The following is a 19,016-nucleotide window of genomic DNA, read 5'->3' on the forward strand; positions in this document are numbered from 1 at the left end:
GGGTCCTGCACCTCACCCGAGCAAAACAGTAGGGGTGACCATGAGCCAGCCCCAAGGGCATGAGTGTAAGAGAGCTGACCCTACCAGGTGTCTTCCCTGCAGTCAATGCACCCACACACGCATGCCCCTTGCCACCTATAATAGGCAGAAGAGCTGTCCCCAAGTCATCAGAGCTCATCAGAGTAGGAGAGTTGGCCCATCCCCTCACCTACTGCAGCACTCTGCAAAGTTGGCCAGCGGATAGCTCAGATACTTCTCAGGCCCAGATCCTGGGATTTGAATTGACCCACCTCAACACCTACCCCATTGATGAACTGAACATGAAGGAGCTAGTTCAAAACTACAGGATCTCCATGACTCAGAGCAACAACAGAATACACAGCGAGGCTCCAGCATTGATAAGCAGCAGAGCCATCGAGTCACCACAATCAACATTTAGAAGCAAAACCTTGTGGAGAAAAGTGTACACTGTGGGACACTGACACACTAAGGCTTCTACAAGGACAGAGACTGCTTTTCAGTTTCGGGGGAAGCTGCAAGGGTGGAGGGTAGATACTAGGAGAGAGGAGATAAGAGGGACTGGGTGCACAATGTGAAATTCACGCACACAATAAGAAGTTTAAAAAAAAAAAGACAATTTCTCTACAGATTGCAATTTAAGGCACCACTTTGTAGAACTCATTTCACTTGTTTTGTCCACAATAAAACTGTAAATCATGTAGAGTAAAATATATTACCTTTCACAATTCAAAAAAAAAAAAAAGAAGCAAAGCGAAGAGAAGCAGGGTAATCTCTCTAAGACCAAACACAGTATTCAATGGTTCCTCTTACCAGTCAAAAGCAATTAACAGTTCAAAATCAAGAATTTAAAACCACTTTATAAAAACCTAACATCAGTTCTTCATGTTTAACATAAAATTTTCAAAATCCAATCTAGGACGGAAACATTAGCCTGCAAACAATTCTCTAAAAAAAAAAATCTATGATACAACACAGTGACTATAGTAAACAACAACCAATAAGCTGTGTTCTTTAGAAAAATGCCAAGAGTATATGTTAAGTAGCCTTATCAAAAAAAACAAAAACAAAAACAAAAACCAATGATCTTATCAAGGTAACCTCACTAGATTATAACACTCTTCAAATATACATTTCTTTAAAGCAGATTATATACAGCAAAGTCATACAATTTTATCTACCACTTTAAAAAAATTAAACTAACTTCTCAATTCTCACTACAGTTTTCTTTAAATACATTTATTATGGTGCTTCATGCCTACAACCTACTAGCTGCTAATATCTGTAGCCCTTTCAGACTGAATATTATGGTGGAGGATCTTGTCTTAGTTTTTGAATAGTTCTTAGTCTTATTTTTTTAATAATTCTTAGACTACAGAACTACACTTGCAACAAAGGATTAAAACTGTACAAAGAGTTGTTGTGGTGTGCTGAATACAGTGAATAAGGAATTATTACACTTGGAGGAATTTTTTGATACAGGTTTCTCTGTTGCCTTGACTGTCCTGGAATTCACTCTGTAGACCAGACTGGCCTGAAAGTCAAAGAGATCCAACTGCCTCTGCCTCCTGAGTGCTGGGATTAAACTCCTGTGCTTTTACTAAGTTTTCATAAATGTTTCAAGTTACGCACAACAAAGCTACTTATTACTCAAAATATTATCTTCCTAAAGTAGAGTCCAATAGTGAAACTGTAAAATCAGCACCTATTCAGCAAGGCGGTAGGACCAGCACAAGTGATGCTCTGTGCATTAACGGTTTAGCAACAGCAGAGCAGCTCACAGAAACTATTAAGGGATGATATGAAGTACGAGACAAGCTGAGGCAAGCTCCAAATAAAGTGTATTTCCAACGGATTCCTTCAACCAAGGGGCAGTTACTCTAACCCAGTTAAGGTCAGCGGAATGAGTCCTCTCTTACAGAGGCTCCTCCACTAACCAATACATGCAGTCCACGCAGCCCAAAGTCCGGATGTTCCCAACCGTCCCCAGGATCAAACAACGTTTAATCTTCACACAAAAGATACTTCCAAAATGAAACTTGTTAAACCAAATATAACCAACATGAAAATTTTAAGAAAACAAAACAATACAAGTTTAAACATAAGCAACAGCTATTTAAAATTTTGTGTATTACTCGTGACTCTTAATAGGTCTATAATGCCACAATGCAATGGTCAAAAAAGGGGGGGGAGGGTTGTTAAGCCCAGAGAGAGCTTCATCCTAATAAAGCAAGTCTAGACCACCAACATGAAACAAATAAAACCTCTTATTTTCATTTTGAAAAGTTAACTGGGGGCTGGATGGAATATCACTTAGCATAAGAAAGGCACCCATGACAAATCAACTCTCATAACACTTTAATCTCTCTATACTTTAGAGATTGCCTTTTCTACACCAAATACCTCAGTGCCATCCTTTCAGTCTACAGAACCTCAGACAGACTGGGTAAGTGCTAGCATACAACTGGTAGAATGCAGGTATAGGTGAAGGCCCTTCGTTAGGTCCCCAAAACAAAACAACCTGGATAGTTTCTACCTCCAACCAGTCAAGCTAGGCTTTCTACAATATGGCTTCAATCTGTTTTCTAGCTTCTGGGAGGACCTAACTCACTCCATTTTAGAACAGGCAGCCATGTTAGGTCTTAAGTTTCAATTTCCCAGAAGGGCAGCCCAGGCTTCTTGGAAAAAACCACAGACAAAGAGCAGCCAGTCATCAACTGCCCTGACATCTGGCCAGGGGCTTAGAACAAATATGAAAAGGTACCTACGAGGTAGCCCTCCCTCCCTCCAGGTACAAACCAATCAGACGTGTACAAATATCCTGTAAGCGCAAACAATCCTAATGGTGACCTAACCACAACTGGAAAACCAATACCTGGCTCTAGGGCCTGTGAGCTTCTCTCGTGGTTGCCACCATTATTCTTTGATAGCTGACCTCCTGCCGGCTGTTTCTGCAAAATAAATGCTCTTTGTCTTTGCATACTTGTGAGTTTGGGATCTTTTCAGCAATTCTCCGACCCTTACAGTAGGATCACAAAATACCACACCAAAAAACAAGTTCTAACATATCATATGACCACTGTACAATACTTAACTCTTAAGTTGAGGGCTCTACAGCCTGATGAGTTACAACAGCCATTTCAAATAGCAAGTACCCAGCAAAAGCAGAAGACAGAGAATCAAAAAGATTATATTAGAGATAAAGAGAGAGAGGGAGACACAGATTGAACAAAGGCAAGAAAGCTAAATACAAAACGTGGGATGGGAAGGAAGCCAGTGCACTGAGAAGGTGTGGCGGAGAAGGCTCTGCTACCTCCAGACACGAGTGCAAAGGTGCACCCCCAGGACTGGAAGGCTTCCAGTTCCGAGTTGTCTGATAAAGAATTTTAAGACAGTCTTAGGTCAAGCAAACGCCTGGACGCTGGGATGAATTGAGTCCAGAATTTAATCTTTCTTTTTTTTCAGAAAGTATTTTTATAATATTTTATTTCAACTGTACAAGATATTTGTAAGAGCTTTAGTCAAAACCTAAACCTAAGTTTACATTAACAGTTGACGTTTAATTCTCCCAAATGGAGTAACAGCATTAATGGCGGGCTTTTAAAGAAATAAGTAAGTTCTGGTAATTTACAGTAACATCAAAGAGCATGATTTTTGGTGTGGATAAAGTAAATAAAAAGATGCTGAAGATCCTGGGTCAAAAGCTAGAACTTGTCAAAATAAGTTTGATCTGGGTAACAGGGAAAGTAATGCAAAAGACAGCAGAGGAGGCCTAAAATCTGCATCCAAAGGATTGGTAAGGTATGGGGCCTGTAGCTAACAGAAATTTAAAAAGTCATTTCAAGGAGAACAAACACTGTGAGTATTCAAAGTAAAAATGAGTTAATGAGATGTTATTTAGAGCAAAAAACACAAAAAACTAATTAAGACTCATGTTTTACACTGTTTTTCCAAAACAAAACAACTGAGGATAGCCACAAAAAGCTAGGATTTTTTTTTTTTTTTTTTGAGACACGGTTTCTCTGCATAGCTCTGTCCTCAAACTCAGAGATCCCCCAGCCCCTGCCTCCTGAGTGCTGGGATTAAATGTGTGTACCACCACAGCCAGGCTATTTAATGAGTTCTTTAAAAGCTATATGAAGACCGGGCAGTGGTGGCGCACGCCTTTAATCCCAGCACTTGTGAGGCAGAGGCAAGGGGATTCCTGAGTTTAAGGCCAGCCTGGTCTACAGAGTGAGAGTGAGTTCCAGGACAGCCAGAGCTATATAGAGAAACCCTGTCTCGAAAAACCAAAAAAAAAAAAAAAAAAAAAAAAAGCTATATGAAGTTCTGACACAAATATAAATCCAATAATCTTTTCATGGTATAAGGAAGTTTATGTGAGATCAGATTCTCTTCATGTCTGTATCCTTTTCTTTTTGTGTGTGAGTTTGTGCAAATGCACATAAGAAAGACAGAGACAGAGGAGAGATAGAGAAAGAGATTGGGGGGGGGTTGGGGGTAGAATCGAGCAAGCACACATATAGATGCCAGAGTTCAACAGTGGCTATCTTCTTTGATCACTCTTATCTTTTGAGCAGTCTCACTGAACCTGGAGCTGGCAGATTCAGCTAGGTTGTCTAGCCATCAGACCTCAGCAGCAATCATTAATCATGTCTCCGCCTCCTAGCACTGAGACTCCACACTCCTGCCACCACACTCAGCTTTTACTCGGTGTTAGAGAAGGAACTTGGGTCCTTGTGAGCTGCACCAACTCTTGACTGAACACCCCCACCCCACAGTCTCTCCTTATACCGCTCCTTTGATTAGAAAGCCCTGTAACTAAAATTACAAAATTAAATTAAAAGGCCTGATCCTTTTAACTTCAGAATGTTTTGATGTAAGTTTACCAAGAAAAAGTTTTTACTAATAATGAGTATGTGTATATAAAAACAAAAACAACAGTAAAAAAACAAAACTTTAAGCTGTGAACTCAAGTTGTCGTTGGCAGGACTGACTGGCTCTGTGGATCTGACATTCTTTGTTTTCTCTAACCATTTATTTTCTTCTAATTCTAACCAACTTACATTGCAATTATCTATCACCATCCCTTACTTCCTTCAGACATAAACAAAAAGATGGTCAGCAGCGCTATGTATAGATGTGCACACATTCATGTATACAACCACATAGAGAGTCACAGCAAAGAGCCCCAGAATCAGAATAAACCAGAGATGGAGACATAAATAACACTGCAATATAAGGACAGAACAACTGATTCTTATTTCTAAAACAAGCAAACTATGGCTGGCCATTACAACTCACCAGACGGCTCTTCCGGCTCACTTTCATTTTCTTCCTCAGGTGGGGCTTGAGGAGGTGGTGGGGGAAGCTTCTTTTCCTTCTCTGCTTTAGCATTTCTTTCTTCTTCCGAATAATATTCATCTTCTGAGAGGTTGGCCAAGCTTTCATCCATTTCTCTGTATTCTACCTACATGGAGATTATACCAGAAAAAAAAACTAAATACACTGAGAACCTCAATCAGGGGTTCTGTTTGGAACCATTAATGGCCCAACTAATTGCTTTCAGACTTCAAATTTTAAAGAAATAACAATGATCAAATCAATTTATAATAGTTACTAAAGAATAAAGCCTCAAGAAAAACACACTGTGTCAGTTGAGGCTCAGCCCGGTCTGTGTGTAACTTTTCCATCCCAATACTGGTCACCTCTCTGACTCAAGAGCTCCTCCTGTAGTTTTGTTTTGTTTTTTTTCCCAGTATGTATATTATCATGTTCACATAAGTATCAATTAAAATGGCCCTCATCCAAAAATACAGTTAACTAGTGAGCCAGATATGGTGGTACGTTCCTGTAATTCCAGCACCCAGGTGACTTTTACGTTACCAACCTGAGCTACACAATCTCATGGCCAGCCTACATAGCCTACATAAAGAGACCCTGGTCTTAAAATACCATGGACTGAGAATGTATTAGTTCAGGTATTAGTTTCTATTCCTGCTGTGGTTACTTTGGCTATCTTTTCTCTGCCTTTTGCTATTATTTGTCTCTTTAATTGATATACTGAGGACAGATGGCCCAACCTAGCTTGTTAGACCTGCCAGGGCCCAGGCCTTAATGCTGACATCTTCAGTAACACCTTTATAAAACCTCAAACTAATTTTGATTATGCAATTTCATGATATTTTTAAGTGAGAGGCCCCCATACTAGACAATCTTTAGGCAATAAAACAGTATCTATATATACCTCAAAATTCTTAAAGCCAGTCTACAGTGTAGGAAGACCTACCCCCACACATTGTACCAAATAGCTTGTAGGTGCCCCTGCATTTCCAATTTTAATTGCTCGCCCCCCCCCCTGCTCCCCAGACTTAGGTGCTAGCTGAATATTTGGCATTGTCCTCTCTACAGCCCATTACCAGCTTTCTATATGTAAATGTTTATCCTTCCTCACCTGATCTCTGAGATTAAGTTAAAAAGCAAGCGGCCAAAAGCAACAATCAACAAGGCCAATGAGCAACTCAAAGAGATGGATCTAGAGTTGCCCAGCAGCTGACTGGTTCAGACTGGAATGTGGCTTTTTGGAGAAAAAAAGAGCTGGGGAAGGAGAGGGGCAGATGACTGGGCAAAAGTAGACAGAGTACTGAGGGAATGAAGCAGGGAGTTTAAGAGATTAAGAGTAACTTAGAGACTCTCAGGACTAAATGGGGGTGACCTTAGCCAAAATGCCCCAATCTCCTTAGGGAGAGGGAACTGAAGAGCCCACCTCCAGTAGATAGACAGGGCCTCAAGTAGAGGGACTGAGTTACTAAACCTCAGTTAAAATTTCTGACCCAGAATTGTTCCTATCTAAAAAGAACTGCAGGGACAAAAATGGAGAAGAGACTGAAGGAAAGATGGTCCAGTGACAGGCCCAACATGGGATCCATCTCATGGGGGGCTGAAGGAGAAGGGGTTAGGAGGGGCACCAAGGCCTGACACTATTACTGATGCTATGATGTGCTCCCAGATGGGAATCTGGCTGGCATGGCTGTCCTCTAAGAGGTCCTACCAGCAGCTGAGACAAAAGCAAATACTTATACCCAACCACTGGACTGAAATAGGGGGCTCCTATGGTTGAATTAGGTGAAGGATTGAAGCTGAAAGGGAGGGTGCCCCAGAGGAAGACTAGCAGTCTCAACTAACCCAGACCCCAGGGGAGCTCCCAGAGACTGAGCCACCAACCTCAAGCATACGCGGCCCTGGCACATAAATAGCAGAGGTCTGTCCCGTCTGGCTTCAATGGGAGAAGATGTGCTTGATCCTCAAGAGACTTGAAGTCCAAGGAAAGGGGGATGGCCTGGGGGGAGGGAGCACCTTTTCAAAGGCAAGAGGGAGGAAGAATGGGATGAGGAATTGTGGGAAGCAGGACAGGAGGGGAGAGAAACAACTGGAATATAAACAAATATTTAAAATTAAAAAAAAAAAGAGTAACTTAGTGGGGATGCAATGGCAGAAAAGTTAGGTTAGGTTAGATTGTAGCTAAGAGGAAAAGGTCAACAGCTTTATACTTACTATACAAATGTTCCTGCGTCTTTATTATTATTAAACCTCAAGCAGGTCCCCCAAAACCCCACCCCCAATAATACGCCTCAGCTTCCTTTTTAAGAACTTCTCTGTGTGGTGTATATGCACAGGTGTTAATTAAGTACTCTTACACAAGCTAAGGCCAAAGGAGGACACTGGGTGCCCTGCTCCATTACTCTCTGCTCTCTTCCCTACAGGCCTCTCACTGAACCTGAAACTTGGCACACTTCTACTAGCTTCCTGCTGCCTCCACTCCCCTACACGCCGGCGTGGGACCCACATCCACCAGTTTGCTTTCTACTTCTTAAATGGATACACACCATTCCACTCAAGTTACAGGTCACATTAGCTCTAAGTCGGCTATGAAGGGATGAAATTTCTCACCTCTTTCCTACTGCTGCATTTTTTTGTTTTAATTTATTTTTCATCCAAGTATTATTTTTATTTATTTGGGGAGGGGGGATTTTTGAGACAGAGTTTCTCTGTACAGCCCTAGCTGTCCTATAACTCACTCTGTAGACCAGGTTGTCCTCAAACTTAGAAATCCGCCTGCCTCTGACTCCCAAGTGCTGGGATTAAAGGCGTGCGCCACCACAGCCTGGCTGTCCAATTATTTTTGTGCACCATACATGCATTGTTCACTTAGGCACTGGGTCTCCTGAGCTGGAGTTACAGGAGGGCTGTGTGCCACCATTTGGGTACTAACTACTGAGCCATCTCTCTAGCTCCACATCCTTGCTTCTAGCTGTCCCAAAATAAACACATATCTTATGTTTCTTTTGAAAGTTTTAAGAACTGGGCTGGAGAGATGGCTCAGTGGTTAAGAGCACTGACTGCTCCTCCAAAGGTCCTGAGTTCAAATCCCAGCAACCACATGGTGGCTCACAACCACCCATAATGAGATCTGGCACCCTCTTCTGGTGCATCTGAAGACAGCTACAGTGTACTTAGATATAATAATAAATAAATCTAGAAAGAAAGAAAGAAAGAAAGAAAGAAAGAAAGAAAGAAAGAAAGAAAGAAAGAAAGGAAGGAAGGAAGGAAGGAAGGAAGGAAGGAAGGAAGGAAGGAAGGAAGGAAGTTAGAAAGTTTAAGAACTGACCATAGAGTTAGGAAATGGCTCCTGGGATAAAAGCACAAACAATAGAGATAGAAATGAAGACCAGACTCCCCAGCACCCATATAAAAGGTGGTCAAGAATGAATGCCCACATGTAATCCCAATGCTCAAGATACACAGGGGATCCTTGGAGTAAGCTGACGAGACAGGGCACGCAAAATCAAAAATGCAAGATGTCTGGGGTTCAGAAAATAAAATATACAGCCGGGCGTGGTGGCGCATGCCTTTAATCCCAGCACTTGGGAGGCAGAGGCAGGCGGATTTCTGAGTTCCAGGCCAGCCTGGTCTACAAAGTGAGTTCCAGGGCAGCCAGGACTATACAGAGAAACCCTGACTCAAAAAACAAAAAAAAAAACCAAAAACCAAAACAAAACAAAAAAACACACAAAAAAAAGTATAAAGTAGTTAAGGAAGACACGCATTATCACCCCTGGCTTCCACATGCATGCAAACATAAGCACACACACACATACACAGCACACACCAAAAAAACAAAAGGGCAAATCAAGATGGAAAAACAGGAATTAAACCCAAGAGAGTTACAAAGGCATCAATCTTATAGAATTTTCCCAACTGATCAACAGATTTGATATAGTTTCAACAAAACTCCCTGTGCTGAGCCTAAGAAGTCAGTAAAATTCACAGCCTGGAGAATCCCTGGGACTTGCTGTCATCAGGCTCAAAGAAAAATCTTGGACTAAAAAATAATTTGGAGAAATGATTGAGGAAGACACCTCTGCTTCTATACAAACATAAACACATACATATATACATATGTACTACTGACATGCACACAAACATGTGTACATAGGTGCCCTAACAAACAACCCCCAAAACATGCCATTTGCGCTTTTTTTTTAAGTATAACATAGTTTTATAATTCCTATGAAAAGATCAATCAACATGATCTTCAACAAGAGTTGAAGAGTTCACACATCTTATATAAAAACACAGTAACCAAAACAGCGGTAGTGGCATTACAGGAAAACACATGGTTGGGACCAAAAAATATTCCTTACATGCAACCCTGGGAGTAACAGAATAAGTCAAATATATAAATTGGACCTAATTAAAGTTTAAAAGTTTTGAAACTAGAATAAAAAATAAATCTTACTTTAAAACGATCTTTTAAACCCATTAAAAAAAAAAAAAAAACGAGCCAAGAATGTGACTAAGTAGAGCTGGGGATATAGATATAGCTCAGCTAGTATAGCGCCTGCCTACCACAGTGGATGCCCTGGATTTGATCCCCAGAGCCAGATAAGAATGGGTATAAGTGACACACACCAGTAATCCCAGCACTGCAATTACGTGGTGGATGCAGGGCTGAATATGGCCTTTAGTCCCAGCACTCAGGTAGAGGCAGGTAGATCTCTGTTGAGTTTGAGGCTAGCCTAGTCTACAAATTGAATTCTAAGACAGCCAGGGCTGTTCTACTGAGAAACCAAAACCCTATGTCAACAAAACAAAACAAACAAAAGGTGGGTGCAAGTGATCAGAAACTTAAGGTTATCCTCAAGTACACAGGGAAATAATGAGTTTAAGACCAGCTTGGTTTGTCCTTTAAAGGGGGGGGACACTACAAACTTTTAAAAATAGCTCTCTTGCATACAAATATAAAAAAAACAAAAACCATGTTCAACATCATTAGCCATTATGAAAATGAACATGTCTACAATGAAAGAGCATTTCAACTTTACAAAGATGGCTATAAAAAGACAGACAATGGTAAGCACAGACAAAGATATGGAGAGATAGCACCCACATACATTGCTAAGGAAAAGGTGAAACTGTAGCTGCTATTTTAGAAAAACACTTGGTAGCAATTCCCCACAAGAGAAAAGCAGAATTCACATGTGGTTCACAGATTATAATCAGGTATTATGTAAGAGTAAACTTTATTTCCTCAGATGTCATTGTGTCTCAGAGGCTTACTAAGTGAACTCACCCTTTCTAGTGCATGCTCGACTACAGCTGGCTGGTTTAACCCATGTCCCGCCCAAACTCCTCTCCAAGCTAACTGATTCAAACTGGCTTCTTGGCCTCTCACTAAATTGCTCTGCTTAACCTCAAACTAATTCTGGCAATCTGTTCTAACCTGGCTCCTTCTCATGCCGGACAAGCCGGAGCTTGTCTATGTTCACCTGCAGCCTGTCTCTGTAAAACTGCCTCGCTCCCTCCCCCTGGGCTGCTCTCCTGAGTTACCATGCTTTCCTGTGCTGTTCTAGTGAGTGTTGGGCACATCCTATCTCTGACTCATTCTGTTGAGTCTTTCTGACTCGCAATTAGATGTCATTCTCAAAGACGGCTCTTCCTTCTACAAACTGACTTTACACACTGTTTGGGATTCATGGTGTGTACTAAGGGGAATGTCTTATTTCAGACAGAGTGATGTCTTTCCAGCTGACTCACACAGACCTAGAAGGTCTCTGAATGTGATCCCTTGCCAGAGCAGTCATATTGCTAGATTAAAATTCCTCTACAGGGCTGGAGAGATGGCCCAGTGGTTAAGAGTACTGACTACTCTTCCAGAGGTTCTAAGTTCAATCCCAGCAACCACATAGTGGCTCACAACCATCTGTAATGGGATCCAATGCCCTCTTCTGGTGTGTCTGAAGATAGTGACAGTGTACTCACATACATGAAATAAATAAATAAATAAATCTTTAAAAAAAATTCCTCTACAGTCTTACAAGAGACTTGAAAACACATGGTTGCATGTTTTACATTACTGTTCACAGCTACCTTATACATAACAGGAAAAAAAAACTGGGCTGTAGTGGCGCACCCCTTTAATCCCAGCACTTGGGAGGCAGAGGCAGGCGGATTTCTGAGTTCAAGGCCAGCCTGGTCTACAAAGTGAGTTCCAGGACAGCCAGGGCTACACAGAGAAACCCTGTCTTGAAAAAAAAAAAAAGAGAGAGAGAGACACCCCCAAAAAAAGGTCCATACTAAAGGCAATAAATAAACAAACAAACAAATAAATAAAAATCAAAGAGCCACATATACTGAGACTGCATAGAGAATGTTCAGAACAGGTAACTCCATACAGTCAGACTGTAGACCAGTGATTGCCAGGAGCTGGAGGTAGGGAGATGAGAAAAGACAACTAGAATACAAGTACCTCTGTAGAAGCCAGGCAGTGGTGGCACATACCTTTAATCAGAGCACTCAGGAGGCAGAGGTAGACAGATTTCTGAGTTCGAGGCCAGCCTGGTCTACAAAGTAAGTTCCAGGACAGCCAGGGCTATACAGAGAAACCCTGTCTCAAAAAAAAAAAAAAAAAAAAAAACAATCAAACAAAAAAACCCAGGTGTCTCTGGGAAACAATGAAATGTTCTAAACTGACTGTGGTGGTGTTTTTATCTTATGATTACATAATTTATTTTATTTTTAATGAGTTTTTTAAAGATGTATTTATTTATTATATGTAAGTACACTGTAGCTGTCTTCAGACCTCCAGAAGAGGGTGTCAGATCTCATTATGGATGGTTGTGAGCCACCATATGGTTGCTGGGATTTGGAACTCAGGATCTTCGGAAGAGCAGTCACTGCTCTTAACCGCTGAGCCATCTCTCTAGCCCCAGATTACATAATTTAAAAGCAACATTGACACATTATCTCAAATCTGTTTTGAGATTGATTCATTCATTCATTCACTCATTATGTATACAGTGTTCTGACTGCATGTATGCTTGCATGCCAGAAGAGGGCACCACATCTCATTATAGATGGTTCTGTGCCACCATGTGGTTGCTGGGAATTAAGCTCAGGACCTCTGGAAGAACAGCCAGCAATCTTAACTTCTGAGCCATCTCTCCAGACCTCAAATCTGTTTTTAAGTTATCTGTTTCTGGACATGACTTGATAAAACGGGTTCCTACTGGACTCTGCCTTCCTTCATGTCCAAGGTTGAAGTCAACCTCTGTGCTTTTCTAATGCCTTTAATAAAATCAAACAAACAAACTAACGCAGGCGGTTTGAAATGTATTCAGATTATCTTGGGGGCAGGGCGTCACTGTGTGCCTTTGCCTTCCCACATGCACTTTCTTCAGTTTTAAGAGGATTCTAGTTTTGTGGATTTTAAGAACATGTTTGGTAGGTTTCCTTATAGCATTTTCATACATCATTGGTTTTGGTTGACCCTTCCTCTCCATCTCTGCTAAAACTATTCCAGTATCCCCAATACTCCTCCTTTCTAATGCATGTCTGATAATCCCTCCTCCCCCAACAGGCCTTTCCCCCAAATCCAAATGACTGAGCAGTGAGTATGAAGGTCTCAAGCAGGAAGCTGAAGGCTCTCCAGTAACACATCCCACCGCCCTGGAAAATGATACCCAGCAGCCTGGCACAGTGTAGGGACCACTCTGGAAGCCTAGGTCAGACTATGTGTTGAGCATAGGAATCTGAGATCTTACGAGCAACATAACAAGATATTTGTTAATCAAAAACAAAACAAACCAGGCCTACTGAGGCAGGTCTAGAATCCCAGTCACTTGGGAGGCTGACCCAGGAGGTTCACAAGTTCAAGCACTGTTTAAGCCACAAGATAAATTTAGGGCCAATATAGTTTCAAAATAAAAAGGAGGACTGGGGCTATAGTAGAGAACCTGTCTAGCACATAAGAGAGTCAACTCCCCAGCACAGCAGGAGAGAACAATGTACAAGAAGCTACCTAAGTCACACTACTTAACACTTGTATTTATCTTGCAGTGCTACAAACAGAAACACAAATTCTCAATTCTGCTTGGCCAGTCCTGTGCCATTCAGCCATATCCTTAGACTACTTTCTTTTTTAAAGATTTATTTATCTGAGTACACTGTAGCTGTCTTCAGACACACCAGAAGAGGGCATCAGATCCCATTACAGATGTGAGATGGTTGTGGTTGCTGGGAATTGAACTCAGGACCCCTGGAAGAGCAGTCAGCAGTCTTAACCACTGAGCCACCTCTCCAGCCCCTTAGACTACTTCTTGTATTTATTACAAACCCATATGTATTTCCAATTTCCCCATCAGATTAAGCATCTCTGGTTAAGGCTAATACTGTGCAATAAAGCCACACCAATGCTTAGCAAGGTTACTGACCCAGAGGGTTGTTTGTTTGTTTGTTTGTTTGTTTCAATATCGAATTACACCTTGTCAAAACACCAAACTCTGAAACTGCAAACCTCTTTTTACTCATTCTTAAAATGAAGCTAACAATACCAGTCCAGTGGTGTTTGGGAAAACGAAAAACGCTGGCCCTGTGCCAAATGCACCATCTGGCATACTGGGGTGTGAGACAGAGGTTATCTGTGGATAGTGTTGGATTTGATGCCAAATCTTTATCTTTATATTCGCCCCGTGTCCAACTGGTATTCTTCATTCGCTTCCACAATTTGAAAAAGTCTACCCGGGCCCCAAGAAAGCGCTGGCCTCCAGGCCTGACAACCTCAGTTCGATTCCTTAGCATGGCGGAAAGACAGGAAGGACTCAGGCGAGCTATCCTATGACCCCAACTCGCACACGCACAATAAACGATTGGTTTTTGTATATTTTATTATTTTATCTTTAAAAAAAAGAAAGAAAGAAATAAGAGTCTACGCGTACCTGGCGTACAGCAAGACCTTTCAAAAACAAAGAAAAAGTCTCTTTCTTTTCATGCAGCTTGACTCTTAGAGCATCACACCCATCTCCCCGGTGTACACAACCCAGAAGCCGTCCGCCGTCCGCACACATCAGACACACAGGTAGACAAACGCGTCGGGAAGCCATCTTTCCCAGTCAGACCATCAGGGTCACACCCTCCAGCGCCCGATACACCGGGTCCCCGCACAAAGGCCGGGCCTCCCCTCCCCCGGCCCCACTCCGGTCCCCGGGACCAGCGGTTCGATCACGGCCTCACCTTGGCCCGCTTGCGCCGGCTGGTCCGTCGGCCCTCCGGGGTCTCGGCTATTCCGGTCTCCATGGGCGTCGCGGAGCCGGGCCCGGCTGTGGGCCCCGCCTGGGGCCCAGCAGACCCCGGCGGCTCGGCTAGGCCCCCGGGCGGCGAGGCCCGCGGAGGCTCCTTCTTTCGGGGAGTGCGCTCGCCCGCCGCCCCCGTAGCCATGTCGGTGGGGCCCGTCAGGCCCGCGGGCGGCGCGGCCACCTCAGAGCCGTTCTCGGCACCGCCCGCCGCCCCGGACCCGGCCTCGGTCCCAGCAGCCGCCGCCGCCGCCGCTGCCGCTGCCGCCGCCGCCGCCTTCTTCCCAGACAACATCTCGGGCCGCCTGGCCGCCGCGGGCCGCAGGGGCCGATCGGTCTGCCGCTCCGTGGGTCCGCAGCCGCCTCGCGCCTCTCCGCCCCGCACCTCTCACGCTCCGTGCGAAGCCAAACACCCCCGCGTGCGCACGCGCCCTGCGCGCTCCCGCCGCACCAGGACAAAAAAGCAGCCGCTTGTCCCCGGCTCAAGACCAGAGAGCGACGTCCTGGAGGCTAGAGCGGCGCCGCAGCTCCGATCGCGAGGCTGACCTAGAGCGCCCCCTGCGATTGGGAGTGCGACCCAGCATATCCGCCTGACTTCGGGTTCTGAGCCCGACCGTTTTCATCAAGGACTCTCAATATTCACCCCATACACTAGTCACTTCAACTAATAACATTCACTCTCCCTGCAGGACAAGGGGTGGATTATGGAATTCCGGCTTTCAGAGGGCTTACTACCTAATTGAGACAGGGGAACACTCTGAAGTACAACTTAATTAATGATCACTTAATTATCCTGTGCTCTGTAACTCAACCTTTAGAGCACTGGCCCAGAATGTATATGGCCCCGAGTTATCCCTAGAGCTAGGGAAACTAGCTTCATAATGGCCCTGCTTGGACTGTGGGGAAATAAAGAGTGCACGAATTTCCACGGTAATAAAATAGAGAGAAATGAGGAATTTCTGGTTTGAGTCAAAGTGGACTCGCTCTTGCCTCCAAGCCGTGTTTATTTTCTTTCTTGAGGCTGCACATGCTCGCCACCATGCCTCCTCCTCCATGCCTCTCATCTCCAGGCGCATAACACTTCTTCAACCTAGGTCAGTTCTTTCTTTTCTTTTTTTCTTTTTTGGGGAGGGGGGTGGGGGATTGGTTTTTCCGAGACAGGGTTTCTCTGTATAGCCCAGCCTGTCCTGGAACTCACTTTGTAGGCCAGACTGGCCTCTAACTCAGAAATCCACCTGCCTCTGCCTCTGCCTCCCAAGTGCTGAGATTAAAGGCATGTGCCACCACTGCCCGGCTTGGTCAGTTCTTTCTAATGTTGTGAATGTGGGTGTTTTATTCATGAGATGTTGAGATGTATAGGATGTTGGGGGGCTATGAGATATTCACCAGAGAAGAATGCAGGCATGGGTTTAAGCCAATAGAAAGTATTTACTTGGGGCCTGGGGAGATGGGGGGCTGGAGAGATGGCTCAGTGGTTAAGAGAAGTGACTGCTCTTTCAGAGGTCCTGAGTTCAATTCCCAGCAACTACATGGTGGCTCACAACCATCTGTAATGGGATCTGATGCCCTCTTCCGGTGTGTCTGAAGACAGCTACAGTGTACTTAGAAATAATAAATAAAACTTTTTTAAAAGCTTCAGTTAGCCAGAAGCAGAACTACAGAAGCCAAAAAGCAAGGTCAGTCCATTTCCCAAAACTACGGACTTAAATGGATTAAGCCTTTGTTTTAGTTTTGGCAGGTGGTACTGTCTATGTGTTAAGTTTTACAGCTTAAATGGTATTTCCACCATTGAGTTAACTGTGGTAAGATCTTTCAGCCTACTAAGATTTGGGGCCCTGTTACAGGGTTTTGCTGGTTTGTTTAATTCTTCCAAGGTGATGAAGTTGAACACAGAACAGCAGGAGGAAGGTTGCTGGAGGAAACTCCATACCTTGATCGGGGTGATGCTTACAGAGGTGTGAGTATTCACTAAAATTCACTGAACTCTGTGAACAAAATAGACTTTAAAAACAAAAACAAAAAAAAACTAGGCCTGAAGGTGGTGGTGCACGACTTTAATCCCAGCACTTGGGAGGCAGAGGCAGGCAGATCTCTGAATTCGGGGCCACCCTGGTGGTCTACAGAGCAAGTTCCAGGCTGACCAGGGCTACACAGAGAAACATTATCTCAAAAAACAAACCAAAAAGCAAAAACAGTACGCAGGAAGAAAAAAAAAATGTGTTCACAGGACCACGTATGTCCCATGTGTGAAGTATGTTTTCATGGTCACAATTAACAAAATTGGTGAGTGTGGTAGAATTATATTGAGGGGTTGGAGAAAGCTTTGTGAGGAAGAGAAGAGAGCAGTTTAGAGAAGAGTTCGTAATGTAAGGAAGTCTAGGGCTAAATCCTGCTCTTCCATCATAAGCAGGTGATATGATATATGGTGTAAAAGATGTGAGCGTATTACTCTCCCGTCCCCCTGGCTGCAACTGTTCTGCTCCCTGCCTCGATGGATTTGAACTAGCTTAAAACAGTTCAAGGTACACCATCATGGTAGAGGAGCCAAGGCAGCAGGAGCTAGAGCGAGCTGGTCCCATGGCATCCACAAGCAGGAAGCCCGGAGGGATGAATGCAAACACTGCTCCTCTCTCCATCTTACACAGCCCAGGACTGCAGGAAAGGGGCCATCGGGAAAGCTGCCCTGTCTTCCCACTTCAGTCAACATGGTGAAGACACTCCCCCACAGGTATGTCCGAGGCCCAACGCCCAGGCGACTCTGTCACTAACATTAACCATGGCTCTAGGCAAGCACTGTCCCAGCTGACCCACGTCTCCAGCTCCCCACATTATATTGATCCATTCATTTATCAATGCGTAGTGGATTGCTTCAGATTTTTCGGCTTTTAATCTGCTCCCTTATTTTTTAAAAGATTTTAAAGCCTGCTGCTTTAATCCAAGCACTCGGGAGGCAGAGGCAGGTGGATATCTGAGTTCGAGGCCAGCCTAATCTACAGAGTGAGTTCCAGGACAACCAGGGCTACACAGAGGTACCTGCCTCAAAATAAATAAGTAAGGGATAAATAAAGGATTTTTTTTTTATTTTAGTGTGGCGGTAGTGGGGGTGCCATAGCATCGGTATGGAAGTCAGAGGCAATTTGAAAAGTTCAACTCTCCCTTTCTAAAATATGGATCCCAAAAATTAAACTCAGTTCGTCAAGTTTGGCCACCTCACTGATACAACACACACACACACACACACACACACACACACACACACACACACACACTTGACTCCCAGACACCTTTTTTATTTTTTATTTATTTATTTATTTATTTATTTATTTATTTTGGTTTTTCGAGACAGGTTTTCTCTGTATAGCTCTGGCTGTCCTGGAACTCACTCTGTAGACTAGGTTGGCTTTGAACTCAGAAATCCGCCTGCCTCTGCCTCCCAAGTGCTGGGATTAAAGGCGTGTGCCACCACGCCCGGCTTTTTTTGAGACAGGATCTTAGCATCGCAAGCTGGCCTCCAACTTGCTGTATAGTCAAGGATGCCCTTGAACTCCTGATCCTCCCGCCTTCACCTGGGATCACCTGACTTGACCGTTTGGGTTTTTATGAATAATGTTGCTACGCACATAGATGTACAATTATCTCACCAACTCCTTGCTTTTGAAACTGGTCTTGATGGGAACAGGCTTCCAACTGAGCCTGAGCTTCAGTCAGGGTTCAAAGTGATTGTGTATCTTAGTGACCTGGCAGAGTGGAGTGGCGGGGAGGGGCTGGGGAAAACAGTGGGTAAAGTGCCTGTCGTACAAGCAGGAGGACACACAGCCAATCTAGAACCTATGTGATAGAGCCGTAGCTGTATGCGCCTGTTCTCCGGCACTGGACTGGAGGAGAGACAGGCAGACTCCGGGGGATTCCTAGCCCACCTGTCTAATTGGTAAGCTCAAGAAAATTGAGAAGACCCCATCCCAAAAAGCAAGGTGGGTGACTTGAGGAGTGAAACCCAAGGTTGACCTCTGGTGGCACATGCACACAGCACGCGCGCCCACGCATGCGCACTGGTCTAGCATGCCTGAGGCCCTAGATCAAATCCTCAGTCTTGCAATAAATAAGAAAATAAACAAGCAACGGTGTTATTGGTGTTTAAAATGTTTTAAAGGACGATTCTTCCAATTCTTTGAGGGTATTCTCAAAGTGAGGCAACTAGCTTATCCTCTTTTAAAAAGTCAACATCTGTCAGGTAAGGTGACACACGCCTGTAATCCCAGCACCCAGGAGCCAGAGGCACAAGGACCACGCGTCCTTAGACCAGCCTGGCTGCATGGAAATACCTCTCAAAAAAGAAAAGAAAACAACAACAACAACAAAACAGTTGCT

The 19,016-nt window shown here is 43.8% G+C and overlaps 1 protein-coding gene across 4 annotated transcripts in view; it reads right to left on the reverse strand.

Annotated features, from left to right (window-relative positions):
- Kdm1a (lysine (K)-specific demethylase 1A) overlaps nucleotides 1-15,145 on the reverse strand; it is a 52,255-nt gene extending 37,110 nt beyond the window's left edge. For 3 of the 4 annotated variants that reach the window (NM_133872.2, NM_001356567.1, NM_001347221.1), the window contains exons 1-2: nucleotides 14,590-15,081; nucleotides 5,323-5,488 (exon numbers count right to left, since the gene is read on the reverse strand). In NM_133872.2, coding sequence (NP_598633.2) covers nucleotides 5,323-5,488; nucleotides 14,590-14,943 — 520 coding nt within the window. In that variant the 5' untranslated portion in view covers nucleotides 14,944-15,081. Of the gene's footprint in view, nucleotides 1-5,322; nucleotides 5,489-14,589 lie in introns of all 4 variants that reach the window. The other variant, XM_006539329.4, reaches the window with a different exon arrangement.
- Between the last annotated feature and the right edge of the window lie 3,871 nt (nucleotides 15,146-19,016).

Source organism: Mus musculus, chromosome 4, assembly GCF_000001635.26.
Source record: "Mus musculus strain C57BL/6J chromosome 4, GRCm38.p6 C57BL/6J".
Classification (NCBI taxonomy): domain Eukaryota; kingdom Metazoa; phylum Chordata; class Mammalia; order Rodentia; family Muridae; genus Mus; species Mus musculus.